Source organism: Anser cygnoides, chromosome 1 (assembly GCF_040182565.1).
Source record: "Anser cygnoides isolate HZ-2024a breed goose chromosome 1, Taihu_goose_T2T_genome, whole genome shotgun sequence".
In the NCBI taxonomy this organism is placed as follows: Eukaryota; Metazoa; Chordata; class Aves; order Anseriformes; family Anatidae; genus Anser; species Anser cygnoides.
Window position 1 is genome coordinate 104,791,292 of NC_089873.1, and position 20,188 is coordinate 104,811,479.

Sequence of the window (20,188 nt, forward strand, 5' to 3'; positions counted from 1 at the left end):
ACTAACATGAGGAGACAGTTGGGGCACATACTGAAGACCCTTCACCCTTAGTTAACAAAGCTGGTCTGCTACTAAAGAAAGCTGTTATCAGCGTAACACTCCAGCAGGTTTTTTTGGTCATTTTATTTTTGAAAGTTGTGTTTTGTACAAAAAAAATACCTTACACACCACCATGAAAAACAGTAACAACAGGCTTAGTGACTTCCTATTTTTTCAATGTTATGAGACAGATTGAGACCGTAACAAAAATCAAAGAAAGCAGGAATTGTTTGTCCACTCAACCCAGCAAGAAAGCAGGGCGCCTCTTTTGCCCCACCTGCCACTGCTCAGTCTGCTTTGGCAGTACACAAATACACAAACCTTGTCTGTGCTAAAAGCAGAAGTGGCTTGCTCATTCACAGTCTCCACCCTCAAGACTGAAGATGGTTCTCTGCCAACCTACAATATGGCAGAATAGGATTGTGTAAAGTCTAGCTCCTCACATAGAAGGCAATTAGGAACCAGGTGCCAAGTTCCTAAAGGCTCCCATTAAGTCTTACAACTTAGCTGTACCTACTTCTCACTAGTGCCCAAGGGGAAGGTTCTCTCTCACTCCCAGCCAGCAGCAGCACGCTAGTACCATTTGCACAGGGCAAATATCTTTAGACTGGTTTGGACCACGCTTAAGGGGACAATGGTTTATCCAAAGCTGATGCTGTAAGCACAGGAGTCCCTGAACACAGTTTTGAGTGTGTTAGTATTTTTACCCTTGGCTTCCATGGTTCCTTTATAAGTTTTGGTAGCTTCACAGGAAAGCCCTTTGCCAAACAAGGAACTGTAGTGCGTAAGAAAGTTCTGACAGTAACTGAGCTATGGGGGCAGTTAACCTCAGACGGACTTGTAACAGAACTCAAGTGGCAGCTACCTCTAACCTTCTCATTTTCCCTTGATGAGAATTTCACTCTCAGCAAATGCCCCTTTTAGTTAGCAGGGCATCATTACCTTTTGATTCTCAGTGATAGAGAAGACAGTATTTCAGCTGAACTGGAAAGTCTTGAGACTGTATTGGATTCCTATATATATTTATTTTTTTTTTAAACGCTGTCCTTCTCTGGTTTGAGAGGATGGCATATGCATCCCTTGATATCTGTTGTAAGAAATGGGCATGTACTTTTCAATGTATTTCCATTAGGAAAAAGGACTGCAGGGGTGCTAATGCCTCTTCCATCCTCAAGAAGTCCGGCATCGAACACTTTGTGCAGGTTATGCTGGCAGAAACTGCGTGTAACAGTGCAGAAGCTACAAAAGCTGAAAATGCATTCAAGGAAAAAAAAATCCAGTGTCTAACAGATCCTGTAAACCCTAGGAGGAAAAAAGAAAAAGGCCCCCTCCCCTACAGCCTCAGCTGTTTTAACGCACTGCCTCCTTTCCCTTTCTACACCTATCCATGGCTCTTTTTTTCCCTCTGACTAATCTTTTATTCCTGAGTCTTCTCAGCGCTCAGCACTTGCCCCCCACCAGCTCTGCTGCATTTTTGAAGAAAAACAGCATTACATTCATAAGACACATGATCAGGGACCAGTGCTGTTCACACCCAGAGGCATCCAAGATATTGGACACACCAGAGACAGCAAAAGCAAATCGTAGAAAGAACATCAGAAGTGAGAGAAGAACTGGCTGGGAAGCATCCGATTAAACAAGCACTGGGGAGAAAAGAGTTCGGTGTGGAAAGCCCATCACATTGGTAGCAAGTGGTCATCCCGTTCTTCTGACTCCTCACCCAGCTGGTCATCGCCCACACCCCGGTACGCAGCTGGTGCATTTCGGGGCTTCGATCGACAGACAAAGTCGCAGCCGTCCTGTAAGCACAGGTTATCGCACTGGAATCAGACTGTGTGCAGGCTCGGCATCCGCGGCACAGCAGCTTCTGGCTTGCTATGGGACTACACCCACTACAGTGCTATCGGGGGCAGGTCCACAAAACACTGTCTGGGTAAGAGGAACATACATGCAAATATCCTAGACAATCCTGACAGTTCGTTAAATCTGGAGTAGGACATGGAACCAATTAATAGCATGCAGCAACACTGAGACACGCACGGAGGATAAGCAGCACTGCCTAAGGTGACCAAAGAAGGGTTTCACATAATCAGACATGAGCATTTCACAGTTCCCAGCTTAACATTCCTACCTGAAAACCATTAACCATAATGAGCAGCAGGGATCCAGCCTCAGCAAGGATTCAAGGTCAGTAATGCCCTCCATCTTCCCCCTCCCCACTCCAAAAAAAAAAAAAAAACCTCTCCTTCTGCCACAGGGTACACTGCGGCAGGTCTACCCAAGAAACACAGTCCACGAAGACAAGGAAGCTACCATTTTACCATTCTCTCTTATCCTAACACACAGGCCTAGACTGCAAACATACAGACAGAGATTTTCACTCACCGCCACCAAATTGCCCAGATCTTGCCAGAAGGCAAAGTGAGGAAACTGCTCCATGCCCTTCGCTCCCACTACAAGGCGCTGGAAGAGGAACCCACCAACAATGTAGACTGCAATTACCGAAGCAAATCTGGAGGGCAGAATAAAAAAAAAAAAATCAGAGCTAAGAAAATCCTAGAAACAACTTATTCCAAGCCAGTTACCTGTCTCAGGTTGGTACTGGAGGAAGCAGCTGAGCACCACTTAAGAAGTGATCTATTTAGCAAGACCACACTAGAAAAGGTCTCCAAAATATTGATCTGGTAGTAAGTATCTTTCAGGAGCATTACAGGAAGTAGCGCCCCGAAGCACAAACGCAGAAAATGAAGAGTCAAGACTCCTAGTCTGAATTTCTAGCTTTGGCAAAGAGCTGCTGTACCATTCCAGGAAGTCACGCCTCCCATGTTTCGGTGCACTGAGCTGTAAACTATGAAGGGGGACATCTGCAGGGAACAGAGCAGCTCTGCAGCATCACGCCTTAAGCTAGAGCTCATCTACAAAGCTCAGAGGCACAGTCACATTTAACAGTAGCTGTGGGTAGGTATATTACAACGTTCTGGTCTAGCATAACACTTGCTGCTTTTCTAAATGGCCTTGGAGATTATGGCCCAAACACGAACAGCTCTTCCAGTGACTCACGTGATTAGTAGAATGGAGCCAACGCTGAGGTGGGAATCCTCAGCTGGACAAGCCACGCTGCTGTCCATCTCAAAGAGGTAGAAACAGTCCTGCTCCTTTTCACGCTCTTCCGAAACAATGCTGAACGAACTCTGCAATTTGGGAGAAGTCAAGTCACATGAAAATACACCCAGGCATGCTGAACTTTACCAGAAAGCAGTTTTATCACTGTTAGTGCAACAGCCACCGGAGAACAGAGGAAAACCTCACTGCCTTCTCACGGCCCTTCTGCTTATAAAGACTGTCTGAGAGCCTCCTGCTCCTCTCCCACCTCATGCCGTCACTCACCGCTGTAACTCCCCGCTTGCAAGAAATCATTATCACAGCTCTTCTCTTCTCACCGCTGCAGTGCCTACCGTATGAATCACCCCCCTTATAAATCAGCATGATCCAGTCACCTGCCAAGAGAAATAGAATATAGGCTGCAAATCCAGACCAGCAGGCAAAAGAAAGATACCGAGTAAGAGATACTGCACGTAGTCTTACTTCCATTGAAGACCTGGGTTTCATTGATTCTTCCTATTACTGTAGTCTTTCCAGTCCTTCTGTCCCTTTGTACTAGGCCAGCAAAATCATGCGAGCTGCTGTCGACCTCCCTGCACACCCTGAACTGGTAGGTGTAGTTTTCTGCTGCGCCTATCTCCACAGTCGCGTTAAACCTGCAGCAGAGAGAGGACGGAACAGACTGCCCACCGAATCACAAAGAGTAGGGCTCAAAGCAGTTGACACTCAAGACCTGGGAAGCCAGTCACAGCCCATGCTAATGACAGAGCCCGTCCTGAAGTCCGACCCCAGACTCTTCCCTCCTCCTGACCTTAACACAGGCACCGCGCAACCCCAAGGCCTACAGCAAGCTGACACGTGCCCGCACTGTACCTCATTTGGCTCAGGGGTTCCAGTTTCTTCAGCAGGGCTTTTTCCATTTGTGACTCACTGCTCTCATCACCGACCACATCGCAGCTCTGCTCTTTCAATGGTTCAGCCCCCACACCAACAGCAAGTGCCATGAAGACCACCAGCAGCGCAGAGGTGTGGCGAGGTGATGACATCCTGGGCACATACCGCAAAGAACACAGGGGATTAACCATTTCATCCCCCTGCAAACTAACTGCAGGGTCACAGAGTCAATTATTGGCTACTTCCTCAATCCTGACTGTGAAAAGGAGAAGTAGAAGTCTAGAAACACTTCACAGCTCCCACGAGACACCAAATCCTAGCTTTTTTACTCAAGGACAAGTCACGAGGACTCTCTGGGATTCTTTTCTGAGTTTTGCCTCGGGACTGCAAGGACTTTGGCTGCTGAACGTGTTAATTAGCATCGATTCAGCCGCAGCAGAGCCCAGCAGGCTGAACGCTGGTGTAAGCTGCGGGCACTGCGCAGCCAGTCAGCACATAACGATTTACCAGGCCCCTAATCAATCCTCGCTGCAACCCTGCGTAAACGGCGCGCAGGGAAGAGCCACCGCGACCTGTCGGGCTCCGTCTGCTGGGGCTCCCTAACCCTAACAACCACGCCACTCCCCCAGCACCACTCGAGCTGACAACAACTCGTCACCCGCGACCCGCGCCCCCCCGGGCCGAGCAGCAGCTCGCTGCTGGCGCAGCCTCCCTCGGGCCCGCACCGCGCCGAAGCAGGAGGCGACGCGGCCGCGCTGCCCCGAGCCTCCCCCCCGGCCGCACCCACCTGCCGCCGCCCCGAGCCCGGCGAGCCCCCAGCAGGCGCGGGGCGACGGCACGGGACGGCACGGGACGGGCGCCCGGCGGGCACGGAGCAAGCCGCGGCCCCGGCCCCGCCCGCAGCGCGCCTTCCCCCTCCGCCGCCCCGGCTCCCCTCTGCCGCCCCGCCGGCCGGAAGCAGGAAGCGCCCCGAGCGCCCGGCGCTCCGCCGCCAATGGGAACCCGCGGACGATTTCTCAGCGAATGGGGAGCGCGGGCGGGGAGCCCCGCCCATCGGCGGAGCGGCTCTGGAGCCCGCCTCCTTCCTCGCCTCCGTCCAATGAGCGACGGAAAGAGGCCTCGAGGCTCCCACCCACCTCGCTGCCCTGCCAATGGGCGGTGAGCACCGCCTCCTGAGCGCCCGCCCGCTGCTCCCTCCCCGCCAATGGCCGCGGGGGAGAGCGGCTGGAGGCGGGCGCGGCTCGCCCAATGGGGGCCGAGCACTGCCCGGGAGCCGCCCCCGGGCTGTGAGGGGCTGCGGGGCCGCGCACGGGGGGGCGGGGCGAGGGCGGCACCTGCGTGCCCGTGCCTGTGCCCGTGCCCGTGCCTGTGCCCGCGCCCGCGGGGGCGCGCACCACGCACCGCCCCCGGCCCCTCCTCCTCGCCGCCCGCCACCAGAACACCGCGGGGCAGCCCGGCCCGTCAGGCTGCAGCGCCCTCGTACCCCTCTGAAAATGGCCAATGTGAACAGTTCGTGGCTCTCCTGGGAGCTGGGCTCTCACCTCCGGCCTCCGTGCGGGTCACGGCACCACAGTCACTGAGGCTGGAAAAGACCCCCACCATCATCTGCTCCAACCACCCCCCTACCACCAATGTCACCCACCGAACCATGTCCCTAAGCACCAGGTCCAGCCTTTCCTTGAACACCCCCAGGGACGGTGACTCCACCACCTCCCTGGGCAACCCGTCCCAATGCCTGACTGCTCTTTCTGAGAAGAAATGTCTCCTCATTTCCAACCTGAACCTCCCCTGGTGCAACTTGAGGCCATTCCCTCTAGTCCTATCGCTAGTTACCTGTGAGAAGAGGCCGACCCCCAGCTCCTCACACCTTCCCTTCAGGTAGCTGTAGAGAGCAATGAGGTCTCCCCTGAGCCTCCTCTTCTCCAGACCAAACAACCCCAGTTCCCTCAGCCACTCCTCACAGGACTTGTGTTCCAGGTCCTTCACCAGCTTCGTTGCCCTTCTCTGGACTTGCTCAAGCACCTCGATGTCCTTCTTGTAGTGAGGGGCCCAAAACTGAGCACAGTACTCGAGGTGGGGACTCACCAGAGTAGAGTACAGGGGGACAATCACCCCCCTGGTCCTGCTGGCTGCACTATTCCTCATACAAGCCAGGATGCTGTTGGCCTTCTTGGCCACCTGGGCACACTGCTGGCTCAGCTGTTGCAAATTTTGCTGCTGCACCGGAATTCCAGGTCCAGCATGAAGTTGGTGAGCTTGAACATCTTGAGTAGGATTAATAAAGCTATAAATGGTCTGACGTTGGACTATTTAAAGGGCATTTGCCCCCACTGTGATGGTAAGAGTCTAGTTTCCATGGCTCTGTTTTTAGAAGGAACAACTGAGGCTTTTGTCTTTTAGTAAGAAAGAAATGCTGGATTCAGTGAATTTGTAAGCATGGTAGAGAAGTAACTTGTTTGAGAGGATTCTGGGAGACTTCCCTATGGCATGATTCTTCAGCAGTGAAGAATTAGGTAGAAGCATTGTTGGCTCCTGGAAAACCGATCGATTTAGTCTGGCCGTGATTTGTACCCTACGGCTGATTCTACTGGGAGGATGGCAGACATCTCAGCTGCATCAGTCCTATTGATTTATATGCACAGTTGGATATTAACAGTGTTATCTGCATATGCTGCAGTTTGGTCAGTTCCCCTCTATTTCTTGTCCAAACTAAGAACTCAATTTACTGATATCTGAGGGAAAATGCTAAAACATAAAAACAGAGCTCTTAGTTCTTCCCCACAAGCCTTCACTTGACAACAAATAACTCCATCTTCCTTATCATACTGGCCCAACAAGCAGCAAGCCAGTGCCTTTGACCACAACTTTCTCCTCTTGGTCTGGGCATTTAATCAGTGTCTGAATCTTGGTGGTTTCTTTCCAGTCACACTTTATATTCCCAGCTAAACACTCAGAATGACTATAGCAAATTCTCCCTCTCTGGGCTCGTCGGATCTCTTTACACTTCTCTAATATCCATTGAAAACACTCAGGAGAGCTTCCCTCTTGTGCTGCTCTGCTGTGTTCTGCCTTCCCCTTCCTCTCAAGTACAGACTTCTTGTCTTGCAATCTAAAGGCTCGATGCAGAAACCCATTATTGGAAGGAATCGCATGGGTGCAATCTGCCATCCTTAGAGGGAAGTGTGTGATGGAGAGATTTGCAGAAATAGCCAGTTTGTACCTTCCCAAGCATGTGCTTTCTCACAAATAGTCCACAGCGCTCTGTATCAAATTAAGCATCTTCCCCAACAACCACTTCTCAAATTTACAGCATGTCACTAGGATGAGGAGCAAACATTCCTGCCCTAGAACTGAAAACCATGGGAAAGCCCTTCGTTGTCACTGCCTGGGCAGTTCTTGTAAATGAACTGTACCAGTGAGGAAGGTGTACATCCCAAGCCTGGAAAACATCCCCAGTCTGAGTATGAAGTGGAGGGGTTCATCTGGATCAAGAGAAAAGCCAGCCAGCCATGCAAATAAGAGGTTTCTCAACTTGCTAGAAGCATCAGTACTCCCCACCATTCTCACCAATGGTCAATCTTCAGTATTTCATAAGAGGACCTTCCTTTCCTTTTATCTCTGATCACAGAGTCACAGAATGGATTAGGTTGAAAGCGACCTCTGGAGATCATTTGGTCCGACCCCATTTTGCTCAAGCAGGGCCACCCACAGCAGGTTGCTCAGGACCATGTCTGAGCTGTTTTTGACCATCTCCAAAGGGGAAGACTCCATAACCTCTCTGGGCAAGCTGTGCCAGTGCTCCATTACCCTCATGGTAAGGAAGTGTTTCCTGATGTTCAGAGGAACCTCCTGTGTTTCAGTTTGTGTCCATTGCCCCTTGTCACCACTGAAAAGAGCCTGTCTCTGTCCTCTCTGCACCCTTCCTTCAGGTATTTTACATTTTATACATTGATGAGATCCCTCTGAGCCTTTTTTTTACCAGGGTGCTCAGTCCCAGCTCTGTCAGCCTTTCCTCATGTGTGAGATGCTCTTTAGTCATTTTAACGGTCTTCATTTCTCTAGCTTCATTTCTCTCTTGTACTAATGCTGTTGAGATGTTAACTGTTGAGGGTCTTGAAGGATGTCAGCTCTCAATGCCAGCCTGTTTCTCAAGCACATTTGCCCTGGGTGTTGATTATCGAAATGAGTTCCTTGTCAAAATGTTCGAAACTCATAAGGCTTCATTCTCAAACAAACATGTGCTGTGCACTTTTACTTCCCTTTCAACAGCAGCTGGGCTGCCAGTTAGCTGTAGCCATTGTTTATCCCACTGGTATTTTTAACCTTGTACTGTCCCTATCCACCTGCTTCTGTCCTGAGAGGGAACTCTTCAGACCTGCACACTTTCTCACAATTATTACCACAGTGCAATCAAAGCCTTTCATTGGCAACACTTCAAAACTCATGAACTTTGTGATTAATCACCTCTTCCACTCAACGCTGCTCTTAAGACATCCCTCAGGAGGGTAGGAAATGAAACGTCTTGCATTTACAACGCTCACCATTCTGGTGTAAATTTGGTTATTTTGCACAGCTTTGCAACTTCACATTTTTTGTCTTCTGAATGTAGCCTCAAGTTTCCTGTTTCACGGGCGTTGAACCCTAGCAGTCAGCAGCCTGTTCGAAACACATCTTGTCATATGCACTCTTTGCTTTGGCATGGAGGGAAGCAGATCAGATACTTCTGCAACAGAAACAAGTGAGGAAATAATCTATACTTCTGTCAAATTCTCTGCAACTCCTCCAAGAGACAAAGCTGCACAGGAAAGGAGAGGTAAGGAAGCTCGATGAGGTAGGTCAGCAAAGGATTTTACTTCTAGCAAAAGCAGGATCTAATAAATCAGTGAGCTACTCACTGATTTTGAGTACCAGCTCATGGTACTGTTGTTCTGATTTTAATATTACCTGAGTATTTCACAGTGATAAAAGCCAATGTGTTGTTCCCCTTCCTCCCTCCATCAGACCCCTTACAGTGTCTATTACCGGACGTTCAACCCAGACACCCCTTTCTCTGAAAGAAATTTGTACTTTTCAAGTTGTCTGCTTGTCAGCAATAAGAGACTGTCAGCAACAGTTCTTTGAATAGCAAACGAGATGTGAGTACAGATAAATTATGGGTGTATGCTAATCAGAGATCAGAGACAGAAGAGGCATATGAGATCATCCAGACCTTCTCCAATGGGTCTCTGCAGGATTCTTGTCATAATTTTTTTCCTATGTTTTCTCTGTTCTAGTTTTACATACTTCCCACTGATCAAATTTTCAGCTTTCCCCCAGAGACAGTCCTGCAGGGCAGTTTACTATCAGAAAGATTTTCTTAGTACTTAAGTTTCTCTTTCCTCGCTTCTGCTCTCGCTTCTGCTCCATTCTCTCCGTTTAGCCCTTGCAAATGTCATACTGAGCAATTTCTCTGGCCATTTAGTTGAGAAATCTCACCTTAGAAAAGTGAAATTTTGCATTGGTAGTCATTTTTTATAAATGTCTCCTTCCCATAAGCTGATTGCTTTTAAACTAAATGCCTGTGTATATAGGTGAGTCGTGTTGTATTGGCTGCAACACTACTGGTTGACCTTATCTTTTTTCAGAGCTATTGCAGCAAAGGAGGATATTTGGGATAGGATTTCTATGCCATGCTCAGAATAACTGTATATATCTGCAGTTGTTACTACTGCCTCGTCATTTGCTTCCTTCTAGAAACAAAGTCAGGAGAGAACCCACTCCCAAGTTCACATCTGGTAGTTGCACTCCACCTGCTTGGAAGGCAATCTCAATTTTGCGTGTGCTTTCATTAGAAAACACATTTTCTGATGCATTGGAAAATACAGGGACATCCTTTCATTCCCCACTATTTGTGTTCACTCCTATCCTGTCGGAGGTGGGAATTCTAGGATGCTGTGGTGAGATGTTTGCAGTTTTCCTTTTAATATTCCTCCTGTCCAAATTGCTTTATGTATCCTTATCTTTTTAAGCTAAAACCAGAAGGCCTGAAAAAGCTGATCTTTGAACAGATATTCTATGCATAATATTTGGTTATTTTCCAGCTGTCTTCTGCATGCAAGGAGTTCCTAAGGAGAGAAGTTTAAGTAACTTTCTTTAGAAGAGCTTTATTTTCAGCTCTCTCTACATCTCTCTCTTCCTGCCCTCATCGCTTTTGGGAGATGTGCTCTCAGGTTTTTAATCTCCATTTTTAAATGCAAATCCTTGCTACTAAGTCACCTCTGTGACCCAGTGTCAGAGGTGTATCACAGGTGCACAGATCAGTCTTCTGGCCAACCAAACGGTATTGGCTCACATAGACTCCCCGAAAATGGTAGTTACTCTAGATCTGTCCTCTCTGGCTGCCAGAGAGCCTGAAATATTTCACACTACCAAAATACCAGTCCACCAGTCACTTAAAACAGTGGTTACCCTATGTGACTTGCTTGTAGTAACAGCAAGTAACCAGCTCTGTACCCTCGTTTCTTACAACCACCTCTCTGGCACCACATAGTCACATTACTCCCATACTGACATAGGCAGGAGCTGAGGGGATGTATCTGGGACAACACAATGACAGTCCTCAGATTGTCCTAGAAGACATGAATTATAAAACGCTAACAACTTTCAGTTTTTGAACTGAATCTGGACTCCCAAACCTAAAAATAGTAGGTCGCATTCCTTGCAGATGAATGCAGTGTATCACACTCGCCTCTTCAGAGCTCTCATAGACCTAACTGGGTGTTTTTTATTCTAGAAAGCTATAGCGTTGTATATTTACATTAAATATCCACCAGGCAACCTCTGCCTTCCCTCAGGGAACCTCTTCCCCAGTTCACCAGGCAGCTACGTGTAAATATGTCTGGATGTTCCACTTTTCAAACTCATCTCAGGTACTTCTCTCTTCCTCTTCTACAAAAGCTTCATGTGGTATTTCCAGTGGTTGAGGATCAAGCACAAACTCTTGAACCTGTTTTAAAAAGGGGGGACTGCAGGAACACCTTTCTGCAAGCAGTAAATGTCCTGATTTATGAAAAATGTTATTCCATTTCCCTGGGTTGATCATTACAATTCAAGGGAGGCTCAAATTCAGCTTGAATGCTTCAGTATGACTTGCCCCTTTCACTTTCTTTTTTTTTTTTTTTTCTCTCTGAAAATTATTTAATGGCATAACTTTTTGTTTTAAAATCTCAAGTGAACTAACTGGCTCTGGTCGTGGAAGTGCCCTGGGATTTTGTTTTGATGCTGATTTGCTGAATCAAGTCAGTTTATTTTTGCTGCAGTTGGTTTGAAACAATAGAGGATGAACTGCTCTATTCATTGCCAGTAGGCACCAGCTCATATGCCTAGTGCTGACATTTAAGAATTAACTGTTTCACAGACTGTCATCCCAATAGCTTTGTCCTGAGAGCAGTTTCCCCTAAAATCAGAAACAGTGATTTGGAGGATGCAGATGTCTTCCTTGAGAGGCAACAGAGGAAGGAAAACAGAAGTGAAAATGCTCAGTTTCTCCAAGCATGTGGTCTCTGAACAAATAATTATGTTTCAACAGATATTTATCCTATTTTGCTTAGTTTTTGGCTGTGAACTTGCCCAGAGTGGTCGTGGAGTCTCTGTCCTTGGGAGATCTTCAAAAGCTGTCTGGACATGGTCCTGGGCAGCCTACTATAGCTGTCCCTGCTTGAGTGGGAGTGTTGGACCCTATGAACTCCAGAGATCTCTTCCAACCTCAACCATTCTGTGCTTCTGCGATCTGCAGAGAAGCTCCACCTTACACCTTAACCTTAGGCTGACTCCATTCTCTTGAGAATTAATTTGATTATTTGACTGACTGATAAAAACTATGTCACCAGAAGTACAAAGATGACCTTAGAAGAGGAATAGAGAGCAGGCAGAGAGAACAGGACTGAATTCAAGTTTTTCAGTTCTCCCATTGTCCTCCCATATGCAAAGTTGATAGACATTCTGTATTTTGTAAGTGAAAAGACATTTTTTCTTTAATATTGATTTTAAAATAAATACTTTTTTTTTTTTTTTAACTACAAGTGAAGCAGTTAGAAGATCCTGCAAGTCCATGTAATGAAAAATAGAATAGAATAGTTCAATTGGAAGGGACCTTCAAAGATGATCTATTCCAACTGTTCCAGACTGACTAGCTTCAAGAAATGCTACAGAACCTTTGCCGTAGGAAAGATCTCTTTACCAGAAGGATGATGCTTAGAACAAACTCCCTCATACTCTCCTTGGTTACCCTGGAAACTTATTTTAGCTAAAACCACAGGCCTAAAGATACTGCGATAAAACAGAAACAGGTTTTAAAAACAGTGAGTCTAAAAACATCTCTAAGACTAAAATAAATTAATAGAAGCAGGACACCAACAGATTTGAGGACAGAACACAGGAATGGTCCATCATGATAGGCAATATTTTCCTGAGAATGGCTAATAGACAACAGGGGTTTAGTAGCAAACTAAATATGTAGTGATAGGTCCCTACAACAATCTCTTTGCCTTCCTGAAGTTTCGCATTGATCTGCCGGAGTTTACAGTCTTGTCTGTTTTCTTTATTTGGACTTTCCATGCTGAAACCAGGTATTCTTCTTTTTCATTGAAGTCCCTTCCCCTTCTGTTTTAGCACTGGCTTTCTTTGTGTTTTCTACAGTATTTTGGATATGTGATATGATATGTGTTTGTTTTCAGCCTCCACCAAGGGATCCTATAACAAGTCTCTCCTACTGAAGTCTCCCCTAAAGAACCAGTATTTTGTTCTTTTAGCTGTGCCTTTTAATTTCTCTGACAAAACACCTCATTTGCCTGTAGTTTCCTATTTTGAAATTGTTATACCATAGTGTTCTCCCTCCTCTCCTGTTGAATCTTGGTGCATTTATGGTCACTGTGACAGAGAAGCTGCTGGATGGATCCATGGTAAGCCATGGCCTGTACACAGCTCAGGGCAGTCACAAGCTGCTTCTATTTTTGAGCGTCTCCCAGCTTGCCACTCTGTGAGGCAGTTATTGATGGTGACAAAACATTTTGTCTCTGTGCCATGCTCTGACATTTGTTTAATTTAACATGACTTTATAGGATTTAATATGAAATCGATGCCTGTCATTGTCACTGTGCTTCCTTAACTGTTGCTCTGATTTTTTTTTTTTTTTAAATTCATGAATGCTATCACCATCCTTGTCTGGCAATGTGTAGTACAATTTTCACCCTATTTATTTAGTAGTATTTGCCTGATCTGTGGGGTTCCTGTTACTGTTACCCCATTAATGTAGTTGATTTATTAACATTAACTTTAATTTTACTTGAATGGAGAACAGCCTCCTCTGTCTTCTCTTTATATTTTGTATCCCATTGTTAACACATCCTACTCCCAGCCCTTCTTCAACCAAGTCTCTGATGTGCTTGCTGTGGTAATGTCTTTGGCCTTCTCTTTCCTCCATCTTATTCCTTAGACTACTAGAATCTTTTAGGAGCAAAAATATGTTTCTTTGGATTGTGTGACACAACCAAGCACCTGAGATTTCATGAGCTTCGCTGGGGACTTTGCAACTGGGTTTGCGTAGAAGATTCGAATTCGACTAGAAAAGGTTGCGGTATATAATCTTAAGAGAGAAGCACAGGAAAAATCTTGTATTCCTCAACATCAGCAACTATTAGCTGCCTATTTAGTGCTTCTTAGAACTTCTTGTTGTTTATACAGCTATCAGATTGAATTTAATAAAAAAAGCAAATCAATTCCCACCTGCAGCTCTGCCGTGGTATTAAGTACAGGCCTCTCCTCAACCTGGGAGATTAGATTTTAGTGCTGAGATTTCAAATGGCTTAAGAGAATATCTCTTGGGGCAAGCACAATGCTAGAACATGACAGTAGGAAATCAAGGTGTAGACTGGAAGTTACCTGTGTTTTCTATACACAAACAGATCTCTCTCAGTCCTCTAGACTGAAATCCTTCCCCACCCTTTGAAGGGAAGTTGTTGTAGACTAGGGCGGAGGCTTCACTAAGTAGTCACCCTCTGCCAGTGACAGTGGGTGAGCAATGGATGGTGGCAATGAAAATGTGGAGAGGCATAGAGGTCTTTGAGGCTGGTCCTCCATCCTGCTGCCCCACAGAGAGAGATGTGCGCGAGAGTGTAGGATTGACTTGGGAGTGTCCTGGGATGGCGTAACACAACTGTGTGTCTAAGCTTGTGAACAGGATGCTGAGGTTAAACTTGTCACTTTTGCTGAGACAGCTGTGAGAAAGGCCTTGTTGTTTGCACATAAGTGGGAACAAGGTAGACGTGGCTGTACAGCTCTGTGTTTCCGCCTTGAACTTCAACACTGAGGCAGGAGCGTGTTTGCTGGAGGTGACCCTTGGTGACTCATAGTCTTCTGCCAGCATGAGGAGCCACTCACCTGCTGGCTTGGGCCAGGTGCTTCCTCTCCTGGCATCACCCACCACACCACAGCTCCTGTGGACTGGGAACAGAGCCCCGTAAGGTGCCCGGCCCAGCCTGCCACACCATTTCCACCGGGGGAGACGGTGGTGGGAGTGCAGCCAGACTCCGCTGTCCAGGTCATCAGGAAAATCTCTGAAGATGAGACAGGTGAGAGGCTTGCCTGGGAATTTGGTCTTCAGGCCAGCGTCTGGGTCAGTAGGCTCTGTGGAGACCTCCCGAGAAGCTCAGGCAGGGACCAGTGGCCCCAGGCTGAGCTGAAATGGGGCTCCTGGGCTGATGGGCATTGGTGGGAGGAGGCCCCAGAGGCCTTTTAGTGCTCTTAGGGCCCTGGCAGCAATGTACAGAGTGTAGACACTCACTCCTGGAGCATGGGTGTATTACTTAATGACGGGTGGAGGAGTTTTGTAGTACATCCCTGCTCTTTCTTTTGTGGTGATGATATGCAACGCATCAAACCATATCAAACATATCAAACCCCTCTGTTGTACCTATGTGTTGGGACAGGGATGCTCTAAATAGTGCAGTTTCTTACGGAAATGCCCAGGACACAAGCAAACTATCCCAAAACACCATCAATTTTTGTGTGGGTCCTGTTCATTGTGGTTCTTCTTTTCTCTTTTACAGCTCCCTGTCTGAGGTCAGTGGTTGTGCCGGGCTTGGCTATAGGCTTTGGGATACTGAGCGTCTCCCTAGCGATTGCTTTGATTTGGAAGATGAGTAAGTGCGCAAAGGGGTGCTGGTGGTGAGCAACCAAGAGCGAAGGACTGGAGACTCATCTAAGCACAGGAGATCAGATCCTGAACTCCATTATATTATATGAGGTTAAACCAGAAGCTGTTCTGTGTTTCTACCACCTTTATGTACCTATTGCTTATTGAGAATATTCTGAAGAATACATGCCTTATGCAGACCCTAGGCAACCCATCTCAGACACTGTGGCAAAGAACAAGGAAACATACTGAGTGTTTTTTTGTAGACTTGTCTGCTATATTTAGGATGGTAAACTGTAAAGCAATACATAAGATGTATAACACATTTGCATGCACACAAAAGGTGCTAAACCATGTAGGAGAGTCGACTGTTTGCCTCATAAAATCCATTCACCTGATGTGTGACAAAATCACATTGTGCCCACAGAATGACAGCATTTTTTTCCCTTATGTTTTGCACACCCAGAGTGTATTTTCCTTCCAGATAACCAGTTTTGGTTCTGAGGTAGCTGAGTAGCTCAGTGGAAAACCACGGGGTGGAAGAGTTACACCAGCATTAGAGTGCATGGGACACACACACATGGAAAATGCACAGAGGGTTTGAACTTCTGTGTTCTTGTTTTTAGACATTTATTCTGATTTGTGATTTCTGCATTGCTTTTATCCAGGAGAGTTGCTTTTCAGTAGGCCCTTGCTTGCAAGAGCCTTTTTGTTTGTTGATTAATGGTAGAGAAAGACCGGTATTTTAATTCTTTTGCAGATGACTCCTACCCACACTGCCCTGAGCATTGGATAGCCTACAGAGGGAGCTGCTACTCCTTCTCCAAGGAGAAGAAGGATTGGCGTTCCAGCCAGGAATCCTGCTGGGCACAGGGAGCTCATCTCCTGGTGATCAGCGATACCAGTGAAATGGTAATGTTTTTTGTATTCTTTGAGGACCTTCCATTTCCTTGCAGATATCTCAGTGATTAACATCCAGGCAGTGCTGTCACTCTGGCAATATTTTGGTTTAAAGGCCAGCAAGCCTTTAAACTATAATATTTGCACTATAATGTTGCAGTGCTGTTGTGGTTTCAGTATATACCTAATAAGCTCCCAGCAAGCCAAGAAGCAGAGGGGGGAAAGGAGAAGTGAGGGTCGCTGTCAGCTACTCAGAATCATCCTAGGAGGGAAGTTGGGAGACTGCCTTTTCCACTGCCCTGCTCCACCTCCCTCCTAGCCCCAACAAGGCCAATTTGAATAATTACAGGAAAAGACTGTGGCACTGTGCAATCTCCACTCATTACTTACAAACCAGTACATCACTACACTTCAGAAATGCTTCTTTTTCAAAGTGTCTTTTGTAAAACCAATGCCTTTCGTTCCTGCAACCACTCCAGCTTCTTCTGCTCAGTCACCCCTGCCACTCCCTGTGTTCACGTACAGATACTTCCTTCTCAGTCTGTTTTCAATGCTGACTTCCTCTCTCTGACAAAAAACAACAACAAAAAAAAACACACCTCAGTTGTGCTGGTGTTATCAGAAACCACTTGTTCTACTGCTCATTTTCCATCAGGTGCTCACTGGTGACAGGTGCATCTACTAAAGAAATGGATAGAGCTAACCACTACGGAAGTGAGGCATACCTGCACAAGTAGAGCAGAAGTACTTGATTTTGTTCTGCGCAAACCAGGACTTATTAGCTCATGTCCAATGAACGTGGACAGCCTCCAGTCTGTGGATGAAAGCTGCACTGTGTGACGTGTTCTGTAGTGGCTTACAAGGCTAGGTGTCTTCTGGTCTGGGAATATGTATCAGACTCTCATACTTTCTTACGCAAATCTTGGCTCCTCGGGAAACACTCATCTTCCCCAAATTACCCATTTCTGTGCATGAAGAAAGTCTCTCTGTTGCTTTCTCAGTACTGTCCCTACCACCTGAGTATAATCCATTATCCCTCTGCAGACTTCCCCACACAAGTAAGACTTTCTTAGCTATCATAGCTACCCTATGTTGCAAAGTGACTGTTCCCACGCCCCCCACCTCCCCCCCCCCCCCGCCCTGCCCTTTACCAGGGAAGCGCATTTTTAGCACTTTAGCAAGCCAGCTTTGTTAGTGAAATATCTGAAAATGGCTATGAAAATGTCTGCTCTGAAGCTTTTTTATGGCAGCAGGAGATAAGGATGGGGCCCAGCCGTGCTACTGAAAGGTTGCTTTTGCTGGGTTTTATTGCAAATGTGGAGAAGACAAAATCCCCCCTCTCTCTTTCTCTCTCTCTCTCTCCCCCTCTCCCCCCCCTCCTTTTTTTTTTTGGGGGGGGGGTGTTTACTTCGGGGTGAGTTTCTATTGCAGGCTTCAACTTTTAACAGTAGACAGGAGTTAAAGGTTAGGCAAAAGGAAATGAACATTGAAAACATGTAGGAGGAAGGTTCATATCAAATTGTAATGAGCTTTAGTTCTGAGTTCTTCGCACAGATCTGTTGGTGCCTGCACTTCCTGCCCTGACCAGATTTTACCTTTAATTGTTAATACATTGCATTATCTAGCTAGCTAGCTATATGGGAGAGCATTAATGTTAATACTAGTAGCATACATTCCTACATAAAGCTCTGTGTAGGATACTCCAGAAGACTGTGGTGCATTTGGTTCACATATATTGCCCTGAACTGTGAAAGCACACTTACTTCCTTGTGAGTATACACTTAGTTGTTGTTCCAGGCATGATCTTCAGGGCTGATCTCCCTGATCAGCCTGACTATCTTAGCAGATGTGAAGAAGCAGTATTGTGAACCACATAAGGAACAGTCAAGTGAGAGGATGTATTTTGCTGTGTGTTCTCTTGACTTATCCTACCTCCATTTTCAGGCTGACTCTTATTAGTCTCTTTATAATTCATCACCATTTCTAGAACCTGTTCAAGAGTATTCAAACAGCATGTTTCTGGATTGGACTGAGCAAGACCACAGGCTCTGACTGGATTTGGGAAGATGGCTCTATACTCAATGGCACCCAGTGAGTTTAATTCTGTTTTAAAAACAACAGCGCTAAATCAGATTCCCCAGTGTTTCAGAATATCCACAGTTCCTGCACTAGATACTGTCTTCCTGGGCACATTTTACCATTACCTGTATGTCACTGAACTCAAAAACCCCTAATTTTACTGCCCTGCACCTTGTAAAGTAATGTACTTATGAAAAGGAAGGCTAATATTACTGTCTCCTTTTCTACTTCCTGCAAGCTGCTCAGACCAAGGGCGATTCACCTGCACTGCCTACACAGTTGCTCAGTCAAAAAAGCAGACGGTCCATCTTGTCTTACTGCTTTGGGCTAACTTGCACCCATTTTGCCAATTGCTGGTGCCAATTAAATGGGTTCAAGGACCCAGTCCTTTGCTGCTTTGCTGTGCCAACCCAAGTCAGAAACTTATTTTTGGCACAGTCTTCACTTATACAAAACTCAGCATTGTGCATGTGGCAAAACACTATGATTTGGTCCAGTGCCTTTGCCTTGCCCTTTCCTTTTTATAGCAAGCAACACAATGAGTTATTCTCTAACACTTCTCCAGCAAGGAAGTTTGCCCAAGATCATGCTGTCAGTACACTAAGCACTTGGATTAGTTCTTTCCTTAAATCCAGTTTACTGTTCTTGCAAACTTCTTGAAGGTAATCAAATTTCCATGAAACTCTCAGCACTGCTGTTCTCATGCTGATGGACATCACTGTTGTTGCAGGCCATCATGTTTATGTTCAGTTCTGAGTTAGGTTCCACAATGGTAAAATGACTTAGATGTGTAAACTCCAAGGAAGACTGTTTTCTTTTTTTGGTGTACATTTTGTTCTCTAATAGCTGATTATTGGAGGTTGGGTTTTGTCACTTCCTTCTCTGTGCTCCACCCTTCAAAATCAGAGCTTTTTCTTCCATGCCTCTTGGGGATAATCTCAGCATTTTCTCTCAGACTCATTTTTGTTCCATGTCTTTTGCAGAGTCCTGTCTAACAGCCCCGTGCAACAATGTGCTGTCCTCATACGGGATCTCTTTCAGGCCTCCAGCTGTGAATTTTCTGCTGCATGGATTTGTGAGAAATCTCTTAGATAAATCCCTTATACATTTTCATCTCACAACTGTCTCATCACTGGTACAAGTGGATCATTGTCCTGCGAACCAAAGCTCCACACAAGACTGAGGTCTGTTCCTTGCTCTAACAAATATGCCTTGCGAGGACAGGTTTGTTGCCCTTAAGGGTGAGTTATCCTCAGTGCTAGATCCATTTCTAGTCCACATCTGTTGGCTTAGTGATGTTTGGGACCAGATGAGACCTGGCACTTATCCTCTCTCCTTTCTTACTATTTTCAATACCGTTTTTTGTAACAGTAGAAACTGGGTCCTCAGATCTCTGAAGGCAAGCTGGCCATTTTTCTTCATTCTTGAGCATCAGATTCCATTTCCATTCTCTGCATCTCCATTGTATGGTGCCAGCAGGACGAGGAAAACAGAACCTGCTGTTCACGGTCAGTAGCATAAAACAGACTCCTTCCGGTGCAACCTCTCATTTTGCATCCCAGAGTTATGAACAGGAGAGTGGAGGGTGAAAGGAAACTACAACTTCTGTGAATCCAGCAGTGAAAATAAACATCCAGTACTGTACTGGACCAAATATACAAATGTATATCCATGTCTTTGCTTCTCTCTGTTGGAAGAAACCACCTGCACACCATGTGTTATAGGCCAACTTCAACCAAATTAATCAAGAGCCTAGACTTTTGGAGTCAAAGGAATGCAGTTAATTGTGTGTTATTATTGCATCAACCAAGAACATGTTTCTTTTTCCACCTCTGGAGATTTATACTGCAGAGAGAGGAAGCAGTGGACAAAACCCTAATACAAGTTTTCAGGTGACATAGAACAGACAGGCTAAGAATGGGACAGCACAAAAACACGGCAAACATTAACACTGGGACAGTAGGTTGTATTACCACACAACTGAAAAGTTCTTTTTTCACCCAG

The 20,188-nt window shown here is 46.2% G+C and overlaps 3 protein-coding genes across 4 annotated transcripts in view; 2 read left to right on the top strand and 1 right to left on the bottom strand.

Annotated features, from left to right (window-relative positions):
- Positions 1 to 104: 104 nt before the first annotated feature.
- Positions 105 to 5,153, bottom strand: M6PR (mannose-6-phosphate receptor, cation dependent). The gene is made up of 7 exons (XM_048052994.2): positions 4,823 to 5,153; positions 4,015 to 4,188; positions 3,625 to 3,797; positions 3,427 to 3,536; positions 3,100 to 3,230; positions 2,425 to 2,551; positions 105 to 1,838 (listed from the first exon to the last, which is right to left on the bottom strand). Exons 2-7 carry the CDS (start codon positions 4,185 to 4,187, stop codon positions 1,716 to 1,718), a joined length of 837 nt encoding a protein of 278 aa, XP_047908951.2. The 5' UTR covers position 4,188; positions 4,823 to 5,153; the 3' UTR covers positions 105 to 1,715.
- A 3,188-nt stretch (positions 5,154 to 8,341) lies between these two features.
- LOC106048081 (killer cell lectin-like receptor subfamily G member 1) lies at positions 8,342 to 19,846 on the top strand. 2 transcript variants are annotated; one of them, XM_013199872.3, is made up of 6 exons: positions 8,352 to 8,540; positions 8,645 to 8,848; positions 15,120 to 15,212; positions 15,966 to 16,117; positions 18,093 to 18,196; positions 19,168 to 19,846. In XM_013199872.3, the coding sequence occupies exons 2-6, from the start codon at positions 8,734 to 8,736 to the stop codon at positions 19,277 to 19,279; spliced, it is 576 nt and encodes a 191-aa protein (XP_013055326.2). In that variant the 5' UTR covers positions 8,352 to 8,540; positions 8,645 to 8,733; the 3' UTR covers positions 19,280 to 19,846. The 2 variants fall into 2 exon arrangements, with proteins under 2 accessions (XP_013055328.2, XP_013055326.2); XM_013199874.3 differs by lacking the exon at positions 15,120 to 15,212 and having other exon boundaries at positions 8,342 to 8,540.
- The window catches only part of A2M (alpha-2-macroglobulin), a 32,977-nt gene continuing 32,347 nt past the window's right edge, over positions 19,559 to 20,188 (top strand). The window contains exon 1 of the mRNA XM_048052978.2: positions 19,559 to 19,692. The gene's annotated coding sequence lies outside the window, so the exon portion shown is untranslated. The remainder of the gene's footprint in view (positions 19,693 to 20,188) is intronic.